Raw genomic sequence first — 20,893 nt, forward strand, 5'->3', positions numbered from 1 at the left:
TTACCACCCGGTGTTATGATTACCCGAGTGTCGTCGCACGGCTAATTGTCCAGAGAACCGAGGAGATAAACTTTTCCTCGGCTCGACGAGTCTGCGTTTATTGCTCGAACTGCGATACAAAACGACCCGCGATTAATGCCGGACACTCTTTTTTAACAGACCCTTAAACCGGTCCAGCTGCTGTGCTTGCCCCGAGGAAAGAAATGAAAACGAAAAAAAAAAAAACAAAAAAAAAAAACGAAAAACAACTCACGTACATTTTAAGCAACCGAATGGAAAGCCGGTCGTTTACGATTTTTACATCGTCCTGACATCTCTACTCGGTGTTATTATGCTAATCGACGGATTAAACGGAAATAATCTTGACGATCTTCAATCGCTGGATTACAATTTCTTCGTCGTATTTCTTGTGATAACGATTTTTATTTCATTTCCATGCTTTGAGACGACTGGAAAAGGGTTTCAGGGTCAACGTCTACATTTTTCAGGTTTCTCTTTTAGCCGTTGAATTGAGCTTAAGACCTGCCCAAATTTCGACAAGAACATTTCGATCTAACCGTACGGAATTAAGTAGAAAGTATTCCAGAATTTGGAGGAAATATAAGCGGACTAAATAAGGCTTTCAGATATCCGAAATTCTAAAAATAATTCGTCCCTAAAGCCGGGGTATTTTTTCGAAAAGTGATCGATGATCGTATAATCCCAAGTTTCCCAATCAACCGTTGATGACAACGACTGTATGTGACAGAGACTGAAAGGGTACGACCATAACCGTATTCAACGTAGCAGAATGAGCCGATGGTTTTCCAGATGTGTGGTTCCGTTGATTCTCGAGAAGTATAAGAACTCGATGGGTGGTAAGTCGAAGTTGAAGAGAGAATAAATTTCCTTTGTTTCCAAACATCCATGCCGTTGTAAAACTTGTAGGGATCTCCTCGCGGTCAAAGATAGTGCGTCGGCTCGTACGCGTTCATGTTTTTATTGTACTTGGTGCGATCGACGACCGCTGATCTTGACCCAAAAAGGATATAACATATCGAGCGACAACGGCCACCCTAACACGTTCGTACTGTCATATGAAAATAACACAGAGTACAAAGAATGTCGTACGGGACGGTGGAAACGTTGGACCTTGCGAAGAAAATTCAGATACGTATCGTGAGGAAAGACACGTGTCGAGACATGAGTTGACAGGGTCCGCATAAATACGGAATAATTTTAATAACGTAAGTGCTGGGACGTAACGCAATGCTGTCGATGGAGACAGCGTCTCTCGATATCAAATCAATGCTGAATCTTCGAACGTTGAAAATGATGATATAAATTTCACTTTCCCAGAAGTAAATCTGGTACATGATTCGAGGATGCTATCAAATAATGATGATTTGTGTAAATAAGTTCATCTCCCTGCCTTTTGTCTTGTCAATAATGAATTTTGAGAAGAAATTTTTCATGAAAAATTGAAATACATTCAACTTGATGAAGTATTTCGATTTTTCATACGGTTGTTAGACTCTGATGTGGAACATCGGTTGAAAATTCGAAATAGGTACGCCAAAATTACGCACCGCGGGGAGGTAAAGTCGATCTGATATTTCATGTGCCTTTTTCCCTCTCTTTTTCACCATTTTTTTTCCGTATTCAGGCCAACACCGAGTCCCCTGTCATACGAAGGCCGAGCTCATTCTAACCTTTGGGCTTCGCCTGGGACTTCCGTGTTTTCCCTACGGAATACGGTAAGTGCACCAGTTACTGACCCTGTCCCAATTATTGACCTTTTTTGGTTGTATCTGTTTAATCCTTGGATCTAAAGTTACCAAAAAATGAATTTCTACTGTGTAACTCTCTGGCAATTGGTTTTAGTCGTTGAGAAGTTCGCAATTTCTACCCTCAATTCATAATTTTGGAGAATAAAGGGTTCGGTAGTTGGGTCTAAACGTGTCGATAACTGGTACACTTACCATAGTGTGTTGTGGTTATCTCCTTAAAGAAGTCTAAACGGCAACTTTTTACTCTTCAAATTCTCATTATCTCCGTGATCAATAATCAATTGTCAAAAACAGACGCCACGGATATCGTACTGTCAGTTCCTGATATTGCGAAAACTCGACTCCTTCAAAGTCATTCGAAAATCGCGAAATAGTCGATTTTTTCTTCGTCTTTCGGTATGACGACGTTACTAACTTCAACTTCTATTATATCCTCTTGTCACATTTGATATTTCAAGTGCTAACATTTGTCCATAATGCGGCGGAATTAACACAGACAATTATTTTTCCCGCATTATTAAGTGTTGTCCTTGACCTGTCATCCAGACGAGTCACACTCGCATGTGTATATTGGCTAATCATTTATCGCCGTTGTGGTTAAAAACAAGGCGTGAATTAACGGTTATGTTGTGTGCAACGTATCCTTGGTTTCAAGTCTGCGAACCAGAAGGCCCCCTCCGCATACTTGTATCAGTCAATAGTTAGCCAGGAATCGCCGAGTTCCACCTCGTTGGAATTAAACGGCTTTTAGCTGCGTGCCGTTCTGTCGACGGACTGCGCAAAACACGAAGCAGATATTTCTCACGATCAGCGTAGAACGAAACGGCAAGTAAGATTCATTGCCTTCTCATTGTCGGAGAAGGAAAGAACGGAGTAGCAGACCTTGAAGTTCATTTCTCTCAAATATTTACTGTGAAATGAAATTACTGTACGAGCGATGGATCTTGGAGTATTCTGACTGAATTTCGTAATCCCTGAATATCGAGTAAGTAGCTGGTGAATATTTGAACAAAAAATATTCACGTTGATCTTCATAAAAAATGTCTAATGGGCGCCAATCGTGGTACATGGAATCATTGTAAAGTTCAATAATGTGTTCATGAATATTACTCATGAAATCTCCATCATTTCATTTTCCGAATGACAATCCAGTTTCCAATTCTTCTCATAGCACTTCGAGTCAACACTCATTCGTGTGCACTTGTCGTTGTTAGTGAAGCTAGTTTTGGCTACTATTCTGCGGGTGTGCTGTCGAAGTTCCGAATTGTCAAAGCTCCGACAGGTTGAAGTTTCGGAAATCTTACAAGCGAATTGTCACCGCCACAATTATTTAGTGTACGAATTATTGCAATAAAAAAACGTACAGTGCCGGCCGAAGGTTTGGGTAAACCGGTAGAAATTTCTTCCCGCACTAAAAGTTAGATAGCGGACTTACAAATGAAGATAATCAAACGTATCAAACGGTGTGTTCACGAAGACCTTCATTTTGCTATTTTGGAAAATTCTGTTCAATTTTTTTTGGCCTCGGTACGTATTTTTGAACACGCTCGTTGTTGACTGTTTTGTAGCAGTCGGAAGTTAACTCCACATCTTAATGAAAAATTTCCTCCTCGGTTTTTTCTATGGTAAATTTGAAAAGGATATAATCCAGCCGAGTAAGCATTGACTCCTGTTCTTTTCGAGAATAGTTTCGCCAATTTTTTCGTAGGTAGATTCGACCTCAACCAATGAGCCCTTGATTTTGCCGCCACATCAATCTAACAGCTGATTGTTTATAAAAATGTTGAAAAAAAAAAATCCAATTTTTATTTTTAATTTTTTTTCTATCACCGTGAGGAAAAAATGTTTGATATGAAAGTAGTAGGTCTCATTCTCGTTCATAAGAAAAAAATGTTTTGATTTACAAAATAATTTTTATTTTAGCCGCAAAATGTAAAAAACCAGCCGTTTTTTTTTTTTTTTAATCTCAATCCAGTTTCCTTAATTATAAATTTAAACCTTCGAAACTCACATGTCGCGTGTGAACTTAGTAGTTCAAAGACCAGTCCAAAAATTATTCGATTATCTCGTACATTATGGCAACAAATGGCGATTTTCGAAAAAACTTTGGATACCAATAGAATCCAACGTACTGTATCCAAAAAAATACTATATCTCGTCCATACCTCAAGGGTCAACCGTGAATTTTTTCATTCTGATTTGAGCTTCATTTTTATCAAAATTAATTAGTGAATCGAGGCAAACGCGGGGCGTCGCATCCCAGCAGCGCGGCAAAATCAGTCGTTACACAAAGAAATAACTAAACGGTAGCGTGGCGATGCGGAGGGAGGCATACTAGAGCGGGCGGTCGAATGGTAGTTGTTAAACGAATATCTCTGGTAAAAATTATCGTAGAAGAATTTTTTTTTTTCAAACTAATTATCTTTTTCTCAGCTATCGGAATGTTCAATTATTTTTTCATTTTGATCAATATTTTTTTTTTTATTTATTTCTTTTCTTTCATGTCGCAATATCTCCGGCAAAATTGTCGTAGAAGGATTTCTTTCTTTTTGAATCTAATTAATTTTTTCTCAGCAATCGGAATATGTCATTAGTTTTTTATTTTGATAAATGCATTTTTTTTTTTTTTTTTTCATGTTAAATAAAAACGTTCTACGACAATTTTTACCGGATATATTCATTTCACAACTACCGTTCGAACACCCGCTCTCGTATGCCGTCGCCGTCGTTTCGCGTTGCCGCGCTGCTGGGATGCAACGCCTCGCGTTTGCCTCGATTCACTAATTAATTTTGATGAAAATGGAGCTCGAATCAGAATGAAAAAATTCACGGTTGACCCTTGAGGTATGGACGAGATATAGTATTTTTTTCAAATCATAATATTATTAACATTGATAATAAATCGCAAATAAGTAAAACAAGTGTAACTCCGGTTCTAATAATGATGAGGAGGTTTTTTTTTTTTTTTTTCAATTTTTCGTCTCAAAAACAGAAATAATAATATTAAAAAATGTTTTTCCTGAGTCAATAATTTCAGCAATAATCCTATTTGTTAAGTAAGAAAAATTTTCTTTCCTTTTTTTTTCGACCTTTGTCGATGAAAAAAAAATTTTTTTCTATCGCATTAGTAATCTCCAGATCTGTAAGTACTACGAGAAATTTTTTTTGACGCTGTAACCCCATTATGTTGGATTCTTTTGGTACGCAAAGTTTTTTCGAAAATCGCTATTTGTTGCCATAATGTACGAGATAATCGAAAAATTTTTGGACTGGTTTTTGAACTACTAATTTCACACGCGACATGTGAGTTTCGAAGGTTTGAATTTATAATTAAGGAAACTGGATTGAAATTAAAGAAAAAAAAAATGGCTAGTTTTTTACATTTTGCGGCTAAACCGGAAATTATTTTTTAAATCGAAGATATTTTTTATTATACACGAGGATGAGAACCTACTACTTTTATATCAAACATTTTTTCCTCATGCCGATAGAAAAAAATTAAACATAAGAATTCGATTTTTTTTTTCAACATTTTTATGAACAATCAGCTGTTAAATCGATATGGCGGCAAAATCAAGGGCTCATTGGTTGAGGTCGAATCTACCTACGAAAAAATCGGCGAACCTGTTCTCAAAAAGAACAGGAGTCAGTCGATTACATGCCTTATTCGCCTGTACTAATACCTTAACCTACGATTCCGTTTCTGAGAAAGATTCGGACGATTTTTGTTTGCCCAAGAATTTAATTTTTAACTGAGAAAGACATGTTTTAGAAACAAAGCTGTGATTCAATAACTAGGGGATTTCAGAGAAAATTTCTCGTGGGTAAAAGGTTGCACGGGTTTGTATCGGAAAAGTTTTAACGTGTAAAATTGACCAAATATAAAGAACTTCGTATTTAAAAACGAGGCATGATTATTACTGTACGTCATCAAGGCATGTAATATCTGATCATCGTTAAAAAATGAATGTATCGATGAATATGGGGTGGTCGGCGCAAATGCAATTATTTATTGATAACAAAAATCTCATACAGATGAGGTGAGAGACGCGATTGACTATATTATTTTTTCATGCGTGAAGAATCAAGTTCAAAAGCTCGAAGTTTCTTCTCTTCAATATTTTATCTGGAATCTGATAGTTTTCGAAACACAACAATTGATTTGACGAATTTGTAATCAAGAAAGGTATAATTTTTCATTAACGGATTATCTATTTTCTGCTTTCAATCAAATCAACAGAATTACGGATGAGCGTTTTGTTCGGAAATAATATTCCTTTTCGAGTATTCTTTGTAATTAATCAAAACGTAGAAGTTAAAGCACTACTTCTCGCGCTGCACATTCGTTGATAAAAGTATCCAATTGAAAAGTTTACAACGCAAGCTTTTGAGTTCGCTCACTATATTCGTCAATATGCCGACATGTGATGATTAATTATCAGTAGAAAATTAGACGTCGTAAATATGCATTTTTGAACCTGACGCACAAACCGCAATGTATTTCAACAAGGCGCGATTCTGTTATACCTAGCAATACTCTAGGAATTTATTTCCCATTATTTGTTCAATTTCACCCTATAATTTCTATCCGATTGTATGGAATCTTTGATTAATTTTCTTCGTGTTCTTCGCTGATTCGTTTGATCGTCAAATGTAATAATCATACTATTCTGTTTCTTTCACCCGGCGACGTCACAGCTTCAACTCCATTCTCGCATTTCGTTTCGTATACTACGTTAACAGAGATAACTGAATCACAAAAAAACTCGCAAAGTTACTCAAACGTCGGCATAACGGTTGTGAGGTTTTCGTAAAATTTTGTCACTTCTCGTGCTGTATGAGTCCACACGTACCGAAATCGGCTGACGATGACCCGTATCCTCGCAATATTTTCACGAAGGTAATTTTAACAAGAGTTCTCAACGTACGTCGATGCCACTTCATCTCGACGATGATTTACGATAGACAGCTCGCATTTTCATACGATATCACCGATTAAGTATTCCCTGAGTTCTGACTTGTACCGACGCTTGGCGCCCATTACTTACGACATGCACCAGTATCCATTAGCTCACGTCAAGTCTATTTGACAATTGGAACAGACTAATCCATCGGTGGCTCCTCACCAACCAAAGAAGAATTTGAAATCCAGAGAAAGTTCGACAGAAAGAAGAACTTACGAAGATGTACTTGTCGCTAGAGACGACGATTCGCTTCGTAAAAATAACGTCGAGACCGATGTTCGGTTGGCCGTTGCCTCTTGGCACTGAGCGTATCATCATCCTGAAACGTCAGATTCTTAAGCTCTTATCGACGGTTCATGTAATAATTGTTTTTTTAGCACTGATATTCAATGTTTACCGCCTCAGAGAAGACCGCCTCAACTTGTTCTTCTGCATGGCAGAGACGTCGGCAATCTTTGCTGTGATGGCATTTATGATGATCTGTCATATCGACGAAGACCACCTTCGAGTTGAGTATAAACGGCTCTTCATTGCCCTATTATTCTCTGTTAAAAGAAAATGAGTTACAGGCCGATGTTTAATTTTCTGACAGTGAACGTGCACGGTAAATTTCACGCGGAGGAAAATTCCGTGTCACAGTTGTGGTCGATGAAAATTATAACACTTTTAAAACTTTCGCTGTACGTAGTACAAACTGACTGGATATTTTTACCGCAGCAATTTATGTGACTGATGTGACTTTACGGTATTTTGTCCATTCTGCCTTAGTGGGTCTCGGGATTTCGAGCTTTCGAATCTTTGTTCGGTAGTTACTGATAAATTCGGATTCGCCAACTTTCGAAAAAGGCCCGATTCTGACATTTGAAAAGTCGACTTTTTGATGGTTCAGTATTTTTGCAACTCAATATTTTTCCCTTCGTGATATTGCCTATTCTCAAATCGTGATGAAAAAAAAAAAATCTGTCGGTATAAGTTCAATCGGAGGTACATTTTTCCGTTCGCAACTTTTGTTTTCCTACAAGTCATCTTTTCGCATTTATGGTCTTCATAGGTTTTTAACTGTAGTTAGTTTAACTTTCGGGGTTTCGTCCCGTCGACTCTTTGGACTTTCGCATTTCTGTACACCACCCATCACCAAGTACTTGGAAACATTTGGGTCTTTGCAAAGATAGTCGCCAGATATTCGGTGAATTTCCATCCTGCCTGTCTTTTTTATGCCCAAGCAGTTTCCGAATTTCTCAACCTACGATACGCAGAAGTGACGTATAGACACGTCAAAGTTGCACAAACTGATTGTCGGTTCTGTAATTCATGTTCTGAAAATAGCCGTCGCGTCGAATGAAAACTGTGCAAGTTTGGTACGGATGCATGATGTTTCAGATGATTCGATGGAATTTTCCAATTTACTCGTCGCAATATCAGTGAAGTGTCTCGCATCAAGAATACATGGAACTACTCATAATTCAATTATTTGCAGACTCGCGCACTAAGTGATTGTACGCACGAATTACCTGATATAATGCCATGTTAAATTATTCACGAAAACACGGGGCTTATAGAAAATTACTGGTTGAAAACTGTACGCATCTTTCCCAAACTTGCCGTCAAAAGTTGCATTTTACATTCGTTGTCATGGTAACAAAACAGTGTTCTCATTCCAAAAACTTCTTACCAGGCATTGATAGCCGAAATGACGACGTTCGTAAAAGATGCTACGGATCAAGAATCAGCTGTGATTCGGTTCTACATGAGAAAGTGTTCATTACTCCACACAATGATTATTGTAGTGCTCAGTATCGGACTGGGTGTGTACCTTTTGGCACCCATTGTTCTACCTCAGCCCTTTCCGCTTAAGACCGCATACCCGTTTTCAATGGAGCCATTTTGGATTTGGGCTCTTCTGTACGTCTCAAATGTTTTCGTTTCTCTCCAAGTTGCATCCTCAGCGTCCGTGAGCCTGATCTTCGTTGTTTTAACCTGGTTCGCCGCTGCCAGATTTGAGATCGTGAACACGGAAATCGAAAGGGCGAGCAACCTGAATGAAGTCAACAGATGTGTTCGACATCACCAAGAATCGCTAAAGTATGATTAATTCGTGTCCGTGTCAATTTCAGTTTTTTTATGCACCTTTCACAAGAATAAACGGGGCATTCCATACCATTCCGACCTGGGCCTGACCCTTGACCTCTCGAATTGGGCTCGTGATTTTTCATGTGATTGTTCCCACGTTGAAAGGCGTTTAGTCTTTAGAAAATATTTTTTCGACTCGTCTCGAATTTTCTACAATTTTTTAGAACGATTTTATTGATCGACGCAATTTGACAATCTGACAAAATTCCAATAGATCGAGTGTCGTATATTATGTATAATAAAATTTCAACATCGCCTACTTTCCATGTTCGAATTTTCGGGAAAAACAACATTTGTAACAACAAATGCATCTGTTGTCGTCTTGTGCCAAGGTACTTGACGGATTTGTACCTCGGGCAAATGGAACATTGCGAAATATCGTCGTTTGGAAGCATCCTCTTTTCTTTTGCCCTCTGAAATATTTTTGGCAGGTGCATGAAACCTCGAGAAACATTCATTTGTGAGTTTCATAATTTTTTCGTAAAAAATGAAAAAATCACAGATCTCCAGCAATTACATTCCCAGGCCGATAAGCTTTCCCTGCATTTTGCAGTAGAGCATTAATGTAAGCCTCAACATTAAAAGCCTGATCTCCAACGTTTCCCTGCTTCACAGTTTTATTTTCTGCAGAGAAATACACACTTTAGTTTTTGCGAAACGAGCGTTCAGCTTGTCTTTTCGGTTTAGTCGTATAGCAGGTGAAATGAGGAATCATGGGCAATTCAAATGATCCATGTCGCGTTGAAAGAAAAATGTTGTCAACTCTTTTGTTACTACGCCACCAGCTTGAAAATGTTGATATTTCCTAGAAAATTGAATGGGTTTAGTTAACGTTTTTACAATTTCCAGGTATGCGAGCAGACTGTCGAAGACTGTGGGTCGTATGGCTTTAGCGGTGGCCGCATCGAACTTCGCTGCAGTTATGTTTGCAGGAGTCGTGATCACTTTTGTAAGATTGATTTGTAACGGATAAAAGTAATATGGTTCGAAACGTTGGGTGCCTATTATCCGTGCAATCAGTCAAAATTTTTCAATTTTATTTTGCATTTCATGTCAATACAGAGGCAATTCTACTCACTTGAGTTCTTCAAGCTGATGTGCATCTTGACGGTAGCCACGTGCCATCTTTTTTTGTACGCCTGGCCAGCGGACTACTTGTCTCAGTTGGTAAATGACTTCAGTTTTTCTTGTCGAATTTTTCTAATCACGTCTGGCCAGACTTCAGTTTCTTAATGCTCGTGATTTTCGAACTGACCGAAATCGTACGTCAGCAATCGTTATAAATGAAATGATTGAAGCTCAACAGTAGATTGTCCATAGCGGAGGCAAAGAAGGTCTTTTTAAGCCGAGGGTAAGTTTGCGATATGAGTCTCAGACGAGCGTCTGCGCCTGTCGAACACAAATTTGCAAGAACGACCATTCTGCGTTACCTACGTCGACAACTAGGCTATTTTGTACTTTTTATGACCCCCAGTGCTTAAAATTCAACTTTCAAGTAGTGACGCTTATCAAAAGTACCAGTGATCTTGTTTTTGAGAGAAGGTGGCACGGAAAATAGGATTTGTAGCATGAGCACATACGGCGTGTCACATGAATGTATCTCTGGTGAGAAATATGTAGAATTGAAGTCCGATCTCCATCGAAACGTTGGTGATTAACATAATTAAATGGTGTTGATATTTCAACATCCACAGAAGGCGGCCGAATAAAACGCAGAGGATTCGTATGATGGTACGCCGTTTAATAGTGCAGCTCAACAAATGAAGGTTAACGTTTTGGTACGCACATCGCAAACATTTTGCTCAGCATCTTTGGTGCTTGGCGAAGTAGGAGTAAACGAAAAATGTCTCACCCTTCGTTTCGAGAAGTTTCGCGAGCACAAACTTTCACGAAAATTTCATAAAAAATCCTCACCTTCTCTCCAGGGTTAATGTTATTAGGCTCTAAGTGAGCGTGAAGGTGTCGAATGACGGTATTGAGCCCGGATCAATTTTTGATCATTCCTTTGCAATATGACACGAAATGTTCTCGTTCAAAAGCTATATTTGTGAAGGCAAGAAGTTGCCACGGTACCGGAAGTTTGCTCGTTGCAAAGTCATTAGAGTTGAGTATAATGTTGGATGTGTACAAATATATCGTCAGTCATCCAACAACAGTGTCCACAGTCAGGGTCAACATGGAAATATCAGAGAAATTGACATTGGTCACGGAAATCAAGAAAATGTCAGAGAGTTATGTCAACGGTGAGGCATTTTTTAGATTTTATTGCGAAAGACGAAAGCTTGTATCAACATACGACGCGACAACCTCCACCTTTGATACATTTACGGTGCTGTGACCAATGGACGTGAACATACATGTGAGTCGTGACACATCGGAGAACGTACCGGATTACCAGTTTTTGGTTATTGAGCATTAGGTAGCGCGAATACGAATCGGGTAATTAGCACAAGGATACAGGAATCACGCGGAACAACCTTGGTAATATTCATTTAAACTCTAAACTAGCGCTCAGGCTCAGCTGAATTGTGAAGTCTGGCGATCCCCGGATTGCGAGCGAAGAATCCAATTGCAAAGTTCACCGAATGAAAACAATTCGCAATATTGGAAGAAATACTTGTACGCGTGTGAACTGAAAAATTCCAACGATCAGCCAATTGCACCACTTGGCCAATTGTGCTCTGCGGCAGCACGTTTGGCACATATGTAGCAATGATGATAATAATGGTAACAATAACGACAACGAAAATGATCGTGATAATGATAGTGATAATAAACAGGATAGCTCACCTTCGGTCATTTTATTCGAGCATGACCACCTTGGATACTTATGGAATATCTTGTTTCAATTTTTCTGCCGTACTTCAAAAATGATCAAAAAATTTTGCGTACCATTTTCTTAGCTCAATCGAATTATCAATGTGTCGTTATCACCTGCACGTTCGTTAGTCATTAAAATCGATGATTAATTTCAATTTCCCCCGAAGAGTCACCAAATATCGGAATCCGTTTTACATGGCCAGTGGGTAGGCAAATCGCCTAAGATGCAACGCTCGGTATTGATTATGATGGAAAGGGCCAATGATCCAGTCATAATCAAAGTCGACGGCCTGCTTCCTGCCTTGAACCTGGAAACGTTTGGAGCTGTACGTATATGACGAGCCTGTGGTATAGTTTTAACTTTTTCACAAACTAGCTCAACCTTCTGATATTCATTCTTTATTCCAGGGGTTATCAACCGCTTTCTCGTATATCGCAACGCTTCTCGCTATTTTCGACGAGTGAATACGGAAGCAGATAATCCGCAGGATCGCAACGATTTTGTTGCATCACGACACGTACCCAATTTTTTGTATATCCGCTGGTCTAGTAACTCAAACCCAGCAGTCGGGCATCGAAAATTTCATTCGGCTGTGATTATCCTATTTCATTTCACATGACGAGATGATCATACCTACCTAGTCTGAGGTATAACAGGAAAAGCAGACGGTTCAAATTTTTCATTCGTCTTTGAATTGCTTGGTGAAAATTTGGGGAATAGCCGGTGTATTGTAACGATACTTTTCAATAAAACATAACAGGAACGTGAAATATCGAATGTAACTTGGTCTCACGTGATTACAGTAGTTGGTACGCATCAACCTTAGGAAGAATGAATAACCGTAACAATCATAAATAGTGCTAGGTGTGGTAAAAAACGTCCGTACATTTTGAATGTACCGCCAAAAATAGATGTTTTTTCATGTTTCGCCAATTCGCGAGCATTGATATCATTTCGTGAACATATGATCATAATATATGAGAAGCTACCAAAGACGAATCAGTGATCGAAAACAATAGATTTTCTCACCAAAGGTTCTGAAAAACATACAATTAGATGGTTATTTCATTCTACATAGACGTAATTAACTGTCAGAAGTAGGTACGCAATTTTGTTCTGAAAGGAACTTTTGCTATTGTGAATCTGCAACTTCATTTTACATAAGACTGATCTTTGGTATGGATTTTATGTAGAGCCCTAATACACTCAATAATTGAGAAGTTTTTAATTTTCAAATTTCAAGGACAAGCCGCTGATCTATGCAATAATAAGAAAATCATTCTGCGTATTAACAAACAAGAAAGAATTTTTTCGTCAAACGTTCGTGGAATGACGGTATTTCATGACATGTTCTCCACAAATAGCTCTTAACCCCTTATGCCACGAATTACGAAGAAGATGAAATGAAAATCTCACATTTACTCAAATAATTTGACAGTTTGCACTTAATCTAGACAACAAAAAATAAAAATACCTTGTGATACACGAAAAATATGTAATTAGTATTCAAAGTTGGTTTTGAACAAAATCTTTCAATATACTGAAAAAATATTACAAACAAACATATATGGTTCTGTATGTAATGAAGGGTTAACTAACGTAATTCTAAATTCTAAGCATGTTTTTTTTTAATGTTATAGACGTATGAACCCATCTAGCAACGATCCAAGCCAGTTTTCATGAAGATAACTTCAAAAGATATTTCCATCCGTGAATTCCAAGTCGGAATTTGCGTCCTGCGTGATTTTCTGCCATATGTGCGGTTCAAATAATATAATAATAACTATAAAACCAGGACGATATTTATATTGGAGCATGACTCACATTCGGTGCAACCCGACAGATTATTGAAGAAACTCGACAGCGTGAAATATACCGAAATTAGTTACACATTACGTACGAACATCAATTGGCCGATCACTGGTAAAAACGTTATGGTGTCGAAATTTTGATCGGGCCGCAAATTTGATGTGTTATTAGGCGTACATATAAGGATAGGAAAATCGGTCAATCTTCCTTCTTTTACGCCTTTCCAATTACCAGAAACTTGAAGATATAATCGTCACCGCAGGCGACTTACACTTATGTGGAAGGTGTGGAGATCTCCACACTCGAAATGCCTGGAGTGTGGAATTCCACACTCGAAAATTCTCCTGACTAACATTGAATTTCACAAGTATGATCATAACAATTTTCAGTTTGCTTTTCCTGCTTGATTCAATATGGAAAAAAGCGATAGACGAGGCAAAAGATCTAGATTTGCAGGAACCCAAATTACCGCGCGTCCGTAGAGCCCCAAAACGTTTGGAGAAAGCTCAAGTGCAAGTGTTTAAGACACCTGAATAATACAACCGAAAAATTTTCTACGAGATTCTTGACCAAGTCATTACTTCGTTGCAATTGAGATATCGTTCAGAAACAAATGGTATAATCGTTAATTATATGGTGCTCGACATTTAAGCTCACTGTCAATAATTCCTGACATTTTATCTCACAGCTAACGAAGATGTCGTACATCGAGAAAAATTTCATTTGTTATATTAACTAGAAAAATTCAGGTATCGTTAAAAAAAAACTGTTTGAATATTGTTGGTAATGTTGGTAAAAAATGTGAATATTTAAGGACTGATCGGTGATCCGTAACTGAAAATTTCTCTCAGTGTAACTCGAAAAAATGACGGACCGTTCACCAGATTTAAAAGGTTAAAATCAGGGCCGTTTCGAGTCAATTTAAGAATCGAGTTTCCCTGAAGTAAAAGGGGCTCTTCCAAGCATTCGGCGAGCAACGTTTGACGCTAACCGGCGGGCGTTGAGGGTGAAAAATGTTGTGCAACGATGGCGTAGCGAGAAGATTCGCGAAATCCCCCCGGCGTGTCGGCCGAGGCTTTACCGGTTTAAGCAAATTTATAAATAAAGCTTATAAGGGACTCGGCGTAAATGTAAAATATATGAAAACATAAAGGTGTAATTTACAGCATTCTGAGCCTCGCCTCGCCGCCTCTTCTTCTTCCGGTTCCTCGGGGCGTTTCGCCGAGCTTTGTTCTTTTGTGCTCAGCTGGGCTGTCGCATGGCGGGGACCGTTCTCTTCTTCTTCTCCTTCTTCTTCTTCTTCTTCTTCTTCTTCTTCTTCTTTTTTCATATATTGTTTGTTTATTTTATTTTTTTTTTTTTTTCCATACAATTTTGTTTCATTTTATTTTCTTCCACGCTCCTTATTCCCCTCTCATTCCCCCTTATCTTGTTCCTTTTTCTTTACCCTACGCGAGAAAATTATACGGAGTTAATGGTCTCATTTATTATTACTCATTTCTTTGCTCGTCCTCTTTCATTCTTTCCATCAGGTTTAATGATCGAGTATCCATCCTCCGAAATTTCCTCGACGCTGTGAAGCTCTAAAATCGTGCTAAAAAAAAAGAAAATCAATTTCAAAACCCAACCATTTTTTACACTCAAAATAGAAACAACTAGATAAAATAAAATTTCGCGATATCACGACCGTACCGGTTTTACTTTAACTTCCCGTTTTTCTGGTTTTAGAGAAAAAAGGAAGTCATTGTAGTCGCCCCGAAAATGAAAAGTTGAGTTTCGAGATCTAGAGAATCACCACCGACCATTTTCAGATGGCTGTACGTGTGTGATCAATTTTTTTGTCCCACGACATCTCGAAATTAGTCGCCGGATTTCAACGATTTTCGTCCGAATCGATGCGGCTTTTCCAAACTTAGAACTGATTAGATTTTGGCTATGATCGGTTCGGTACTTTTTCAATGATTTGAATAACAAATTTCCAAAAAATCAAGTAAAAATGATGATATCTTGAGAATGGATGAACGGATTTGAATGAAAATTAGTACCGTGAAGTTTTTTGGATCGCTAATCACGAATCTAAGGTCAGATTTGCAAAATTTAAATTTGGCCTCTCCAATAAGCCGGAAAAAAACTAAAACCATTTGGATGTTGATGCAAATCGATACTCGTCGGTTTGTTGATTGGCTGACCACGAATCTGAAGTCAGATTGCGAAATCCAAAATGACGATCCAATATCGTGAAAAAGAATCTAAAAATATTCCGATTTCCGTAGAAATTGGTTGGCGGAGATCTTTTTCTTTTTTTGGCTCACCGATAAAATCCGACGTCAGACTTCCAAAATTTGCAATACGATGGATCCATTAAAGTGGTTAAAAATAAAAGAAATCCTCATACTTTCATATAATATAATATCCGAGGGCTTTAAAATCGTCAATCGCTAATCTTAATTCTTAATTGAAAATTCGAATTGAATAATATTATTTTTTCTCTCTATGAACTTGGAACCTGCGATGTAAGAACGTAAAGTTCGAAGGCTAGCTCGTGGCGAGCCTGAAGCCCTTCGACGTATGATTTTTCTACGCAATACAGTCACCACCAGTAACAAGGAGGTCATCAAAATTTAAGGACTGGTCGCAAAAACTGCTTATGATCAATTTCGCAAAAAACTACGTTCAAGTAGCAAAAGCCCGTGCGGGTAGAAACTGTGCCCAACAGCCGGACACGAATTTCGGCCTATATCCTAATAAGATCGGTCACGAGAAGTCGCTCATCTTCTTCTTCTACTTCTTCCTCTTTGTCTCTCTCTCTCTCTCTCTCTCTCTCTCTCTCTCTGTCTCCCATGCAATATTCCGTGGGTGCAAAAGAACAAGGGAATAAAATGAAGGAGTCTCGAGAAAGGGTGAGAATGGAGGATATAGGGTGTATATATGCGATATGAGCGGAATGTTTTATGACCCCATTTTTCAAAAGATCACCCGGCATTTCTCCACGCTGCATCCTTTCCTCCCGGCCTTCCTTTTTCACCCCCTTTATTTCCCGCCTTCTCTCGTCTTCTTCCCTCGCTCTCCCTGTTTTTTTCACTTCCTCCATCCTTCCTTTCGCCTGCAGCAGCAGCAGCAGCAGCAGCAGCAGCAGCATTCTCTTCGCCGCCTATCTTCTATCGTATTTACATACTAGATCGCATACCGCTTGGATATAGCTCCGCAGGCCTCGGCGAGCTTCGACGGATGCATTCTAACAATTTAAATTTATAAACACCCCTCCGCCTTCTATTCCTTGCACAAGCCAATCCCGCATCCGAGCTATCGCGAGATTTATTCTTCTCTTCAAAGTCTCCTGCAACGCCTATAAAAGGAGATGCATTTTGACGAGGAACACTGAGAAAAATTTCATTTCTTAAAGTAACTGGAAAAATTCAGTGAAACAGGTATCGTTAAAAAACTGTTTGAATATTGTTGGAATTGCGAAAAACGAGGTACGTCTAACCATTTTGCGCTATCGTCGATCCTTTTTTGGTTATTGCGAGGCAAAATCAGTTTGTGGGGTTTACTCTACCTTTTTAGTTAAACAAGGCTTCAACGTCAATTTATCGTTGCACGAGCGTTAAATTTTCGCAACAGTAGCAAGAAAATTGTGCAGCAACAGTGTTCGTAATGAGAAAGAATAGTGACGGATAACAGCTAGAAAACTAATTTTCATTTTCTACCTAGAACATTATTTTTCGATTGTGGTAAAACATGAAAATAGTCAAGGACTGAGCGGTAACCGGAACTAAAAATTTCTCTCAGTGAAGGTAGAGATGCGTTTTTGCCTGCAGCTGTTTTCAATTCCGAGTCCAGACTTCGGGAAAGTAGATTCATTTTCATTCGGCCAAACGTCGAGTTTCGAAAATTTTTCAAAATCTTTCTCAATCACGAAACTGACGTACTCGTTTCATTCTAAATCGATTTTCTCCTTCGTCGACGGTTGATGCGCAAGAAGTTTTCAATTTTTGATACAAGAATTTGAAATTTTCTACTCCTGATTTCAAGGACAATGATCGTTGTGGAATATAAATTTTTGCGACAAGAAAAATCAGCAAACATAATGAAAGAATCCTACCGATCATTACTACTACCCAAAAATATTCAAAAACATAATTCAAAATGAAAAATTGTCAATTCTCACCCTCTCGAATATCGAATCAAGAGGGTGAGCACCTAATTTGTTACGACAATATATTCTGGGGGGGGGAGGGGCGGGGGGGGGGGGGGGGGGGGGGCAAAAAAGAACCGCACGGTCTCTTTTATAACGCGCGTCGAGATCTGAAGGACGATAAATTGTCGCGGCTGCAGGTTGTCCGTCCTTTCCTCTGATTCACGTGTGCCCAGGACGGCATAGAGAGGAGGTTGAAAACCACCCTTGTCATCCCTTGTCAGAATGAAAAATAAATAGTTATATAAGGCAGGTGGATACGGATTTTCGTGCTACGTATAACAGCCGGCAGAAAACCGCGGGAGTCGCGTCGCCCCGAATTCCGTTCAAAATTCGAGCCCCGGGGGTGGAACGAACCCTTCGCTCGAGTGAGTGACGTCCTCCTCCTCCTCGTCGTTCCACCTGTCGCCCTGTTAATATCTTAATAAGCTTATTACAAAAGCCCCGCAGCGACTCGCCCACCCCCCCCCCCCCCCCCTCCCCCCGACCCTCCACCCTTCCCCTCGTGCAGTTTTTTATTTCTTATTTTTTGTTCGTCAAATCTCACAACGAAAGGATGGATATAAAACGTTGCTCTCGCTCTGTTAACGTTCGATCATTAATGGCGACGGCCACTGAGCTAAAAATAATCGAATACGACTCGATCGAATCGGTAAAAATGAATCGATTAATCGAATATGTTTAGTTTTTTACTTTTTGTTTTTTTTTTTTTTTTTTTTTTCGAAAAATATAGTTCTAGGTAGAAAATGAAAACTAGTTTTCTAGCTGTCTCATTAAGATCACTGTTGCTATATGTTCTTGCAACTGTTGCGAAAATTTAATGCTTGTGCAACGATATTGAAACAATTTTTTTTAACGATACCTGTTTCCATCAATTTTTCTAGTTACTGTAACAAATTAAATTTTTCTCGGTCTAGTTTCGTTGAAAATATTTTTCAATTTCAGGCAACAATATTCATTTATCTTTCACTTGTCATATCAAATAGGTGTCTCAGTAAGTAAGTCGACGATAACAGTTGATATTCTAATCACTTAAATCGATACCGTGTTGCGTCGTTCACGGGAGTAAGAAGCAAAAACCGATCGAGAAAAAACAATCGATTTTTTTGGTCATTTTTATAACAACCGTGGGACGCTTGAAGATACTCTGAACTTGTAAAGTCTGTTGAAAAATTTGGGGGGATTAAAATGGGAGTGCGAAAAAATAGTTTATGGAAATATCTGGGTAGTCAAGCTTATCTGGATTAACGGATTTCGGTGATAAAGCATCTCGGTTGCACAAAAGATGTAACTGACTGAAAGAAGATTTCAATTTTTGTTAAAAAAGCTTGTAGTTATATTACAAGATTACGGTGTAATCTAAAATTTAGGGGGGGAGTGGGGGGGTGAAAATGGCGAGGCTGAAGTTAGTAACGTTATAAAATTACTACAAAAAAAAAAAAATAAAGATATACAAATTTCAATTAATTTCAATTCAATTTTATTACCGCACGATATTGTTCGGAATTTTCGACAACAATATAATTGTTCAGTAGTTTTATTACAGATTGAATTAAGTCGAAAAAAACGGATCTCAAACAATTTTCAAAATCTTGGTCGAGTTTTTCAGTTTTTCGTGATTAGTTTTTTTTTTTTTTTAAAAAACTATCCCGTGGAAGTTGGGAAAATATTCTGCAAATATGTATTTCCATTCAATTTGCGTGACCGAGTTTTTATTTTTGTCCGACAAATCGTTAAATTTTTGTACAACGTTTGGAGATTCGTGTATTTTTTTATTCGAGAATTACGGTTTTTCACCCTTTTTCACGTCAATAATACCGTACCTACAATGCTAAAAGCGTACCAACAATTCAACAGGCAGAACACAGGCCATATAAGGCGATTATCTTTTAAAACATTCATCGTTCGCCTGATTTAATTTTTTTCACGATTCATTTTTTTGCATCGCTTTTTATATCCTTCCTCTCTTTCGGCGAGCTTGAACGTGTTTGCGTTGGGAGCGGGATTGAAATTCACGCCGTTTCCACGTGTTTCAAATTTTCGACGAACCGTTTTTTTTTTTTTTTTTTTTTTTTTTTGCACCTTCCGCTTCTGGTCGCCGTTTTAAACTCCGATTACTATCGTCGTCTCTACCATCGTCGCTAGACTATCGATCCTTCGCTATTTTTAAATAGCAATAATTCCTCTTCGGACGTTCATCCTTCTCCCTCACCTTTAAAACCGCCCCTTGAACCGTTCGTCCCTCTGCGTGATCGATGCTCGTCTCCTTAACGTAATTAATGACCGTTTCTGCTGCTCCTTCTGCCGTCAAGTTGAATGGATGAAATCTGCATAAATTTTCAAAACGTTACAACGTCACGCGCTTTTATATCGTACACAAATAATTCTCATAAATACACGCGAGAAACACCGTCCAAGTCTATTATCATTCTAATTTTCATTCCAGGCTTTTCTATTCACGTCACCGTTTTACAATGGAAATTCAAATATCTATACAATAAATATATATGTATTATATACTTGTGAGAACACTGAGAAAAAATTCGTTTGGTATAGTAACTAAAAAAACTCAGCAAAACAGGCCTCGTTAAAAAAAACTGTTTGAATATTGTTGGAATTGCGAAAAACGAGGTACGCCTAACAATTTTGCGCTATCGTCGATCCTTTTTTGGTTATTGCAACGCAAAATCAGTTTGTGAGGTTTACTCTACTTTTTTAGCCAAACGAGGCTTCAACGTCAATTTATCGTTGCACGAGCGTTAAGTTTTCGCAACAGTTGCAAGAAAATCTAGCAACGTAACGATAAAGAATAGCAACGGACACCAGACTTTCCGGTAACAGCTATAAAACTAATTTTCATTTTCTACCTGGAACTGTATTTTTCGATCGTGTTAAAAAATGAAAATAGTTAAGGACCGAGCGGTATCCGGAACTAAAAATCACAACACAAGTTTCCCTGTTTTATTTTTACACAACGCGTTATACGTTGCAATGTATACCCACCCCGAACGATTTACGAGTCAAGTGCAGAAGCCGCAGGAAAACCGCTACTCCGGGTACTTACAGAGTCTGCGAAGCTGCAGGACGACTTGATATCGCTGGTCCTTGTGCCGGGTTGTTACGGTCCTTGCGGTTGAACGTTTCACTGCAGTGAAAGGAGCGCGGCACACTAACCAAGATGAATTCGTGCGATTAAGAGAGCAGC

At 38.6% G+C, this 20,893-nt stretch overlaps 2 protein-coding genes and 1 long non-coding RNA gene across 10 annotated transcripts in view; 2 read left to right on the forward strand and 1 right to left on the reverse strand.

The window, feature by feature from the left end:
• Positions 1 to 20,893, forward strand: part of LOC124180502 — a 168,700-nt gene that overhangs the window by 31,112 nt on the left and 116,695 nt on the right. Inside the window, exon 3 of one of the 8 annotated variants that reach the window (XM_046566101.1) lies at positions 1,646 to 1,736. The exons of the other annotated variants lie outside the window; for them this stretch is intronic. The gene's annotated coding sequence lies outside the window, so the exon portion shown is untranslated. The remainder of the gene's footprint in view (positions 1 to 1,645; positions 1,737 to 20,893) is intronic. 8 annotated transcript variants of the gene reach the window in all.
• LOC124180507 lies at positions 7,165 to 11,843 on the forward strand. The gene is made up of 5 exons (XM_046566121.1): positions 7,165 to 7,241; positions 8,409 to 8,815; positions 9,713 to 9,812; positions 9,926 to 10,030; positions 11,372 to 11,843. The coding sequence occupies exons 1-5, from the start codon at positions 7,167 to 7,169 to the stop codon at positions 11,393 to 11,395; spliced, it is 711 nt and encodes a 236-aa protein (XP_046422077.1). The 5' UTR covers positions 7,165 to 7,166; the 3' UTR covers positions 11,396 to 11,843.
• Positions 14,990 to 20,887, reverse strand: LOC124180508. The gene is made up of 3 exons (XR_006870274.1): positions 20,753 to 20,887; positions 19,901 to 20,015; positions 14,990 to 15,087 (listed from the first exon to the last, which is right to left on the reverse strand). It is a non-coding gene; the product is annotated as an uncharacterized LOC124180508 (long non-coding RNA).

Source organism: Neodiprion fabricii, chromosome 4, assembly GCF_021155785.1.
Source record: "Neodiprion fabricii isolate iyNeoFabr1 chromosome 4, iyNeoFabr1.1, whole genome shotgun sequence".
In the NCBI taxonomy this organism is placed as follows: Eukaryota; Metazoa; Arthropoda; class Insecta; order Hymenoptera; family Diprionidae; genus Neodiprion; species Neodiprion fabricii.

Excerpts from the sequence above, each read along its gene's own strand:
- LOC124180507 (XM_046566121.1), top strand. The coding sequence starts at position 7,167 with ATGGCAGAGACGTCGGCAATCTTTGCTGTGATGGCATTTATGATGATC. Across the intron at positions 7,242-8,408 it reads TCGACGAAGACCACCTTCGA|GCATTGATAGCCGAAATGAC; the intron begins GTTGAGTATAAA and ends ACTTCTTACCAG. Across the intron at positions 10,031-11,371 it reads CGGACTACTTGTCTCAGTTG|CGCTCAGGCTCAGCTGAATT; the intron begins GTAAATGACTTC and ends ACTCTAAACTAG.